Raw genomic sequence first — 10047 nt, forward strand, 5'->3', positions numbered from 1 at the left:
ATATACTCTGAAGGCAGGGTAGGGTGGAGGAAAGAAAACCATAATGCACTGTTGGAGGGAATGTAAATTGGTGCAACCAATATGGAAAACAGTACTGAAGGGTCCTAAAAAATATAAAAACAGAGCTACTATGTGATCCAGCAATCCCACTTCTGGGTACCCATCCAAAAAAATGAAAACACTAACTCGAAAAGATACCTGCACCCCCATGTTCACTGCAGCATGATTTACAATAGCCAAGATATGAAAGAACTGGATGGATAATTCATCCGTAGATGAATGGATAAAGAAAATGTGGTATATATCTATCTATCTATCTATCTATCTATCTATCTATATATATATATATTACTCAGCCACAAAAAAGAATGAAATCTTCCCATTTGCAACAATATGAATGGATCATGAAAGTATTATGCTTTAAATAAATCACAGAAAGACGAATACTGTATGATTTCACTAATAAGTGGAATCTAAAAAAACAAAACAAAACAGACTCACTGATAGAACAGAGCGGTAGTTGCAAGAGCAAAGGCAAATAGTCGGGGGCAGTACAAAATGGGTAAAGGCGATCAACAGGTACAAACTTGCAGTTATTAAGTACGTAAGTCATGGGGATATAGTGTAAAGCATGGGAAATACAGTCAATAATACTGTGTCAACTTGTAAGGTGACAGATGGCAACTAGGCTTATTGTGGTAATCAAGTCACAACATATATATGCATGTGGAATCACTGTGTTGTACACAAGAAACTAGTAAGACATGTCAATTACACTTCAATTCAAAAAACAAATAAGGGTAGGATAGGGGTGTGGGTATCATATTATTTTAGAATCTCACCTAGAATTCTCTGCCAATATAGTGAAACCTTCCAGGCCCCACCAGTTGAAGATCCCTCTAAAGACAGGACAAGGATGCCCTTAGTTTTACTCAACTAGTAACAAAAGAATGGTATTCTAATTGAAATCTATTTTCACATAATTTACAATTAAAAAATAAACTAAAATCTCCCTACATTTTATATAATTTATCAGATTCACTGGGTGCCTATAAGACTTGGGGAATGTATCACAGAAGTGGAAGAAACGGTTCTGGTCTGTTGCAAGCTGGTTTTCTTAGAATAAAACAGCACAATATATTAGAAGAACCAATTATCATAATTAAATTAGGTATGGGGTTTAATATAAGAATGGGTTCATGAAAAGGAAATCTTCATTTGCTACATGATGTTAAAAGGTTAAAAAACAAAAATGAAAACGTTCAGCAAATCACTATAAGGAATTTTAGTCATCAATCTACATGTCAAGGCCTACTATGTACCAGGCACTATAAACAAACCAACCCAGGCCCTGCCTGGGTTAACCACTATTAAACATAATCCACATAAGTAAATTTATAATTAAAAATTATGATACTTCTTTAAGTACTATAAAATAAAAAGTGTGTAAAAGACTATATAATGGCAAAATGCTTTAAATTAAGTGCAAGGGGTAAGAGCAGGGGAAGCTCACTTCATGTTTATTTTCATCTGAAATCTAAAGGACGACTGAAAGTTAACCAGGTGAAGGGTCCGAATGAAAAAGCCTTGGAAAAATCTTAGGAACATTCAAGGAATGAAAGGAGGCCAGTGAGGCAAGAGAATGCATGAGGCCAACTGAGACTTAAGATGAGACAGGGAAACAAAACATGTGAAGTACTTACAGGCTTTGTGTTTCAGATTTTTGGTATTTTATCTTATCTTAACCTTCTTTTAATAAGTCATTGATGGGTCTGAAACCATCCTGCCTACTGTGCGGCCTGAAGCTGTGCAATATGGTAACCACTAGCCACATGTGACTATTGAACATGTGCAATGTAGCTAGCACAAACTGAGATTTTATGTAATATGCACGCCAGATTTCAAACACTTAGTGCCAAAAAATCGTAAAATTACTTAATAATTTTTATTATGAAGTACTGAAATAATACTTTAGAAATACTGGGTAAAGATATATAATTAATTTTACCTACTTCTAGAAAATTTAAAAGTTATATATGTAACTCACATTATATTGCTATTGGACAGCAATAGTCTGGCAACAAGACTGAAGGGGGCAAAAGCAGAACTTCCAACCTAAAATAAAAGATGAAAATAAAAAAAGAAAACCTCCCAATTCACTGTATCTATTTAAAGCCAAGAGTCTATATTCAGGAGTTTTTGTTTCTCCTTTTTGTAAAAATTAATTGTGTTGTCAAACAACTTCTTGTATAAATTTAGCTTTTGGAAGATTAAATTAGTAAATGAAAACTGTCGGTTCTGTTTCCAATTTTTTCATTTCATATTTATATTTGAATATCAATATACTAAACTTTAAAAATCATAGTGGAACCAACAGGGTTAAGTCTTCTAAATTACCATTCAACACACCTATGTTCACTGTAGCATTATTTACAATAGCAACAATATGGAAGCAACCCAAGTCCCATCAACAGATGAACAGGTAAGATGTGGTATAGACACATGATGGAATACTACTCAGTCATTAAAAAGGACGATTTTTTGCCATTTGTGACAACATGGATGGACCTAAATAGAGATCACGCTAAATGAGTAAGCCAGGCAGAGAAAGGCAAATACTGTGTGATGTCACTTATATGTGGAATCTAAAAAACAAACTAAAAAGAAATAGACCCACAAATATAGACAACAGACTGCTACCATAGGGAAGAGAGTGGAGGATGGGTGAAATAGGTGAAGGGGATGAAGAGGTACAAACTGCAAACTACTGTAAAGTAAGTCAGATATAGGAATAGAAGTATAACATAGAGAATTTAACCAATAATATTGTAATATCTTGGTATGATAATGGGATAACTACACTTGCGGTATCTAGTAATGTATACAATTATCAAGTCATTGTGTTGTATATCTGAAACCAACATAATATATCAACTGTATTGCAAGAAAATATAAATAAATTACCATATTCAAGGAATCCATATCTACTGTACTGAGTTGAGTCATCTCCTATATATACTAAAGAACATGATTTCTCATGTATTTTTTGTGAACTCATTTTGTTCATAAAGGATAAAGGATGACTCCTTCAAAGGAATGAATAAAAGAGCTTGTTTTACTAATGATGAAATGAAAATGAATTAATAAAAGAGCTTGTTTTACTGATGATGAAATGAAAATGAATGAAAGACATACAAAATGAGTGAAAGTCATACACAAATTACAAGTGGGAATTACTGAAGCTTAAAAGAGTAAAATAACTAACCAGACACTGGCTGTGAAGAAAAATCGCAGCAGGTAATTCCAAGATCATGTGCTTTTTCACTATGCAGACACCTCATTTTATCATCCCATACTGTTAAATCTCCACATGAGGACCCAGTGACAAAGAGGTTTCCATTAGGAGAAAACGCACAAGCTACCAAGGAGCCATCCTTAACACTACCACATCTGAAATAAAAGCAAAAAAAGGGGGTTTGCATTTCAGAGCATCTTTTACTTATAATCTCTAACAGCAGCTTGATACAGTAAAAAAGGATAGATGGCTATCAAAAAACTAGAAAGGACAATAGATGCCTACAGAAATAAAATACCATTTATATGCTATAAAGTGACATAAGCTTCCTAAAAATAAGAGGATTTAAACATTATCTTAAATAATGTGTTCAAGACTAAACTGTAGGGATCCAAACCAAAGTCCATATATCTTAACATTTTTCCATATGACAAATCAGTGTGAACACATTCAAATCTACAAAAGTTAACGATAATAGCAATGACAACCAACAATATCAAGAATAGATACATACTTAACAAAAAAGCAACTATTTTTATTTGAAAAACATGTTACTGAGGTCATAAGTCCTTTCAACTTTTATTTTAAAGTCACCTAAAAGTCCCAATAAAGCCGTTCATCTTATCTTTAAATATAAATTCATTATGAAAAGAAAATGCCATGAACAAGTTAAAATCTTGGGAAGATAAGGAAGCACTGTGCTGTCAATACTAGTAATTATTTTCTTATAGGAAAAATAAAGTGGTAAAAACCCAACAATTAATACTATCCCATCCAGTGCTTTTATCCACTGCAGGGCATCATTTTACATGATTAATTACATACAGTATAGAAGTAATGCTAAAGAGAATTTATCACCTGATTGAGAAAGAATATTCCTTTTCTGACAGCTGTATTTCATTCATATAAAAAACAAAGATAATTCATTCTTTATGTGCCTTCTCTTAATTTCTTTATTAACACCACCTAAAACATACCACCTTTTTAACTCAAAGACCTAAATCTAAATGAACAACAGTTGTTTACCAGCGGACACCTGTGTTCTGAATTTTGTTAGGGGGAGGGAAAAGGTAAGGTACATTAGGCTTTTTTTATTTGGTGACATTGAAAAATTTATGGTTTTTAATATACTTAATGTCACTGAACTTTACACTTAAAATGGTTATAATGGTAAATTTTGTTACATATATTTCACCACAATGTAAATACATAAAGTATATGGTTTTAATATTGGTAAGTTGCAACGGAACATCACCAGTGTAAATTAACTGTATTTTTATCCAAAAGGAGTTTTTGAGGTTTGTTTTTTGTTTTAAGAAATAACACACCACCACACTAATCCCCCTCCAAGGTTCTTTCTTCTGGAGGCTGTCATTCACCCAACAAGAATCCTAGTCAGGAAACAGCTGTGTCTTTTAGGTGAGACTTACCTACTATTACCTCATTATTGAGAACACTTTGAGCCACAAGTGACAAAAATAAAGCATAAAATCACCAAAACTTATTCAAAAACTGTTTTCTTTGCCTAATTCTGACAGGAAAAAATCCATAGAACTCTAGCAAGTTTAACCCTGATTTTACAAAAGAACGATCGGAAATGTCAAACTCTTCAGAGTCAAGCAAATTTACCACAAGAATATTGAACATCTGTTGTAAATTTCACGACAGGGAAAATAATATTAACTGATTCTTAAAGTCACCAAAAATATTATGCTCTTTGGGTGGTAGACATGTTAAAAGGGTTAAAAACAGACAGGTCTTTATTAATATGCATACCTGTATAACCTGTATGATTGTGCATTCCACAAAACAACAGTTCCATCAGCTGCTCCTGATACCAAACGAGTGGAGTCTGGGGAAAACCGGCAAACCCTCACGGGGCTACCACTGGGCTGTTCCATCACTGCCAAAGTCTGTCCATTTTCAGTATTCCATAGGACAGTGGTACCATCTGTTGAACATGAAGCCAAAATGTGTCCTGAAGGCGAGAAACAGCAGCAGTGGACAGCATAGGTGTGAAACTTCAGTGGAGAGTGTGGCAGTTCAGTAAAATCACTTAGGGAGTACAGGCGAATTGTTTTGTCCAAGGAACAAGTAGCCAAGAGGGAAGAGGAGAAGGCACAGCAGTTGACGTCATCACCATGATCAGCTATTGTATGAATTAGTTTCACCATGTTCTTTATTTGAAGTAAATACCCTGCATTTTTAAGTAGACAAAGGTTACTTCTTCCTAGGAATCAAATAAAAGCAACTGAAATCCATATAATTAAGGGGCCAAAATTAAGAATTTGCCCAATGAAAACAGTTTTTATATCTGGGATAAGGATAATTTGGAGAGAAATAAAGCATTTCTAAGACTACATCTGATGATCACAGTCACCACTGCCATACCAATAAAGTTTCATTAACTCCTGAGAAAGACCCTTGTCGAATAACATCAAACTGATTTGACCTTGAACATTCAAAACCTTGGGTATTTATTTCACCTTTGAACATTCAAAACCTTGGGTATTTATTTCACCTTTGAAGACTTTCCCTGAACTAATTGCTCCATAACACTGCCTCATTCCAGATCTGCTAATCTCAACTCAAAGATTTTTCACTACTTCAACAAACTGTCTTGGCTGCTCCTTCTGCAGGATGGAAACTAACAAAAGGCTTCATTCAAAATATAAGTGGTATTGAAAGCTACTATGTCATGTTTTGTCATCTTGTCTGATAAAGAATAAATGATATAACAGATCTGAGGTTGAGAACCAATTTAACCAATCCAAGAAACCAAAGAGTGGCAAAAAATAGACTTACACTGACTGCACTTGAGAACAAATTTACAAATTCAGAATAAAATCCAAACTCCTCACTCTGACTCACAAAACCCTACCTCATCTGGCTCTTGCCTGCCTACTTCTCAGATCTCAAGTCAGGCCACTTTCCTTCTCCCTCACTTCTTTCAGGCCTTCCTGATTAGGTTCCAGTCTCTGATCTTCATAAAGAGGTTTTCTTATGCTGAAATTCTCTTCCCTGTGCTTCTGGGGTCCCTTTCTTTCACATCTCAATTTCTCCCCTCACAGAGTTTTCCAATCTAAAGTGGCCACTCTTCAAGCTAACATATCGTCTGTTTTAATCCTGCGTATAGCAGTTACCACCATCCTATTTATTTGTCCCTCCAACCAGAATGTAAACCAAAGGAGTAGCTATCATCCATTTTGCTCATTTGTGTATCCATAGCATGTAAAAGTGTCAGGCATCTAAAGTGATCAAATAAATATTTGTTGAATATTTTTTCCAAATCCAACTGAGGTCTTAGCCTTTAAATATTACGTATGAACATAATACAAAACTTAAGATAAATTATCAATATTAAAAAAAAAATCTAACAGTGGATAAACGGTGTAGAATGAGGCAATAATCGGCCCCTTAAGGGACAGATACAACCTTGAATTTTAAGAGCCATAATCCCTTGCTCTGTTCTAATTTACAGAAATCTTTGCTAATAGATGATGCATGACTTTTCCAATATTTATCTGAAAAATTCGGGCCTGTATTTTCACTTACAGCCTAAAAAATTTTTTTTCCTAAAAAGCCTTTTAAAAAAAGTTTAAAAACACGATAAATCCTAGTATATTATCACTTGTATTATTGCACTGAAAATAAGCAAGATCAGGCGGTGCTTTTTGGAGAACTCCCAAATCCCAGTTGTGCAAGTGCACCTAGAGATGTTTCCAAACAAACTCACTTCTTCACCCTTGTGGCTCTCGGCTCCCTTTGCATTTCCAGGCTATACAACTGTTATACCAGAGACGTGATCAGCTGACCACTTTTGTTCAGAAAAGCGCTCTCAAGCCCACCCCTACCTGCCTCGGGGTGTGGGCGTCCACTCAGGCCTCAGCTGTCACACCAAACAATCCCCTGCGAACCGGCCCAACTCGCCAGTGTCAACACACGCATCCCCATCTATCCGGAGCAAACCCGAGACGTGCCAAAAGCCCCCCAAATAAAGCCCGCGACTTACACCCCCCACTCTGAGAGCCAGCCGGGCCTCAGCTGACTGAGCCTCCCAGGCAGGAGCGCGGCCTCGGCGTCTGGCGCCCGCTCCGCGGCGCGCGGAGAGCAGGCGGGGCCCTTGGGGGCGCGGGCACCGGGGCGCGGCCAGGGCGCAGCTGGCCTTGTACGCGACGCCACTGGGCCCCGCCCGGCTCCCGAGCCGAGGCCGCACAACCGTGCCTCGTTCCCGCAAGGTCCCGGCGGGTCCCTGTCGTGCGCTGAGAACCAGACTCCGAGACACGGAAGGTTCGGACACCCGGAGGCGGGAGGCTCCTTGGGCTGACGCCAGCCGCTCTCCCGGACCTGCCGTCGCTGCCTCTAAACTGGCCCTCGGGCGCCGCCGCTCCCACCTGAACACGCAGCTGGCGCGGGATCCGCCCTCAGGAGCCCGGGACGCGGCACGGGCCACGTGACCCACAGGTGAGGCGGGCCGGGCGGGCTTGGGCGGAAACCCTCAAGCGCCGGAGCAGGCCCCGCCCCCCGAGGCCGCCCACGCGGAGGCGCATGCGCGCGCTTCGGCTCGCTGTTGGGAAGGGCTTCTCGGAGATCCTGGGTCTAGGCTATGGCTGAGGGTTAGAGTTGGGAAGAATCTTTAGGGGCAATTTTTTCCCAGTTGAGAAAGCTGAGGTCCCAAGGTCTAAAGTGCTGAATTGTTTTAAAGGGGCCACTGTAGCAACTGTCCGGTTACTGCATCTGAGGGCTTTTGAATTTCCTTCCTCTACCGTATTTTTCCACCCTGCACGGTCTTTGCTGTTTAGGCTGTGTTCTCAGCGGTCCGGCTTGGTGTCCTGCCATGGTCTTTGTGTTCAGATATCCCATATCTCCCCAGCGCAAATGGCTAACTCTGGCCCCAGTCCTGGGGTTCCCGCTGTCCACTGGACAGGTCGGCGTGGATTTCCTGGTATCACCTGCGCACACTGGACATTCCCTCCACCCTTTCTGAGTGTCTCCTAGGCTCACAGATAAACCGTGGTTTCATGTGTAATTGACTACAAAGTGGTCCTGCCAAACCCTTTTGAGATTTGAAAGTTCAGAAATTCCTAGGCATGCTAACCCTTGTTAACTAAGTGCACGACTCAGTACAGGACAACGTTCAGATGAAAATTTATTAAAGATACAGAGCCTTTATTTTTAATCCGTACAAATTTAGAGCTTTCTTTAACGAGTTTTTCTTTTAAAAACTCAGCCTGAGGAAACCAAAGTCATACATTTTAAAAGTAATAACCTCAGATGTCAAATTAAAGATGAAACTAAGACCACTGTAAATGTAATGAGACAAATGGAAAAGATCAAAATTCATGATTTTTTGACTAAGGAGTGCATGATTGAGATTTTGAACACCTGATTCCATACGTGCCAAAGTACTCCCAAAACAGCGTTTTTCTAACAGGAACTTGATTTAATAGAGCTCTCTGTAGGAAATAGAGAAAACACAAATAAAAACAGCCAATAATTGTATCAAAGATAACCCACTCAGACATGTTTCTTTTCAGTCTTTTTCACTCATATAAATAGCAGTAATTTTACAAAAAGTCCTACAAATGCATTTTTAAACTTAAATCCTGAGCATTTTTCCATGTCTAAAATTTCTTCAGTAACTTCATTTTCTTCTGAATAATGGTCCACATTTCTGGAAATATACCATGATTTATTTAACATTTACCTTGTTATTGGATAGTTGTGTCAATATTTTTGTAATTACAAATATAATGGATTAAACAACTTTGTACATAAATCTTTATCCACATTTATGAACACTAAGGAAATTATTAATAGAAATGTAATTACTTGGCATAAGTGTGTAAAGATTCTTAATAAATACTGACGTATTGCTTTTTAGAGAGGTTGTATCATTTACAATTTCAGTGACATATGATTGTGCCTCTACATATTCTTGACAGACTTGAGTAATACCTTTTTTATCTTCACTAATTTGGTGAGTTAAATTGGTTATATTCTTTAAGAAAAATATGCAAATAAACTCCTGGCCTACACATGCCAGTAGTTTAGCATAGAGAACTCAAGGGCAATATGGTCAGCTTTAGGCACGGGTAATTTCTGAGAGGGAAGCCTTATCTTAGCTGGTCTGTAGTCTACATGTTTGCAATTTGGGAGATGTTAATTAAAATATCTTGCTAAGAACTAAGAAGTTTTGTGGAGGATGTGAAGAAAAGAGAACCCTCGTGGACTGTTGGTGGGAATGTAAACTATTGCAGCCATTATGGAAAACAGTATGGAGTTTCCCCAAAATATTAAACATAGGGAAACCATACATCAGTAACTTTGCTTCTGGGTGTTTACCCAAAGAAAACAAAAACACTAATTTGAAAAGACATATGTACCCCTAAGTTTATTGCAGCATTATTTACAACAGCCAAAATATGGAATCAACGTGTGCCCATCCATAGGTGAATGATGAAAATGTGTCATATATTTATATGTGTTTATATCTATACACACACACACACACACAATAGAATATTACTCAGTCATAAAAATGAATGAAATCTTGCCATTTGCAACATGGATGGATCTAGATGGTAATATGTTAAGTGAAGTAAGTCAGAGAAAGACAAATACCCTGTGATATAACTTATATGTGCAATCTTAAAAAATAAAACAAATGAAAAAACACACAAAATAAAAATTGACTCATAAATACGGAGAACAAACTAGTGGTTGCCAGGTTGCCATTGGGGAGGGGGAAA

The 10047-nt window shown here is 37.7% G+C and overlaps 1 protein-coding gene across 5 annotated transcripts in view; it reads right to left on the reverse strand.

The window, feature by feature from the left end:
* WDSUB1 (WD repeat, sterile alpha motif and U-box domain containing 1) overlaps positions 1 to 7818 on the reverse strand; it is a 51658-nt gene extending 43840 nt beyond the window's left edge. Inside the window, exons 1-3 of one of the 5 annotated variants that reach the window (XM_017657925.3) lie at positions 7690 to 7818; positions 5072 to 5492; positions 3266 to 3450 (exon numbers count right to left, since the gene is read on the reverse strand). In XM_017657925.3, the coding sequence (XP_017513414.1) occupies positions 3266 to 3450; positions 5072 to 5469 (583 nt within the window). In that variant the 5' untranslated portion in view covers positions 5470 to 5492; positions 7690 to 7818. Of the gene's footprint in view, positions 1 to 3265; positions 3451 to 5071; positions 5526 to 7307; positions 7664 to 7689 lie in introns of those variants that run through there. The other 4 variants (XM_036995907.2, XM_017657926.3, XM_073241550.1 and 1 more) reach the window with 4 other exon arrangements.
* Between the last annotated feature and the right edge of the window lie 2229 nt (positions 7819 to 10047).

Source organism: Manis javanica, chromosome 7, assembly GCF_040802235.1.
Source record: "Manis javanica isolate MJ-LG chromosome 7, MJ_LKY, whole genome shotgun sequence".
Taxonomy (NCBI): Eukaryota; Metazoa; Chordata; class Mammalia; order Pholidota; family Manidae; genus Manis; species Manis javanica.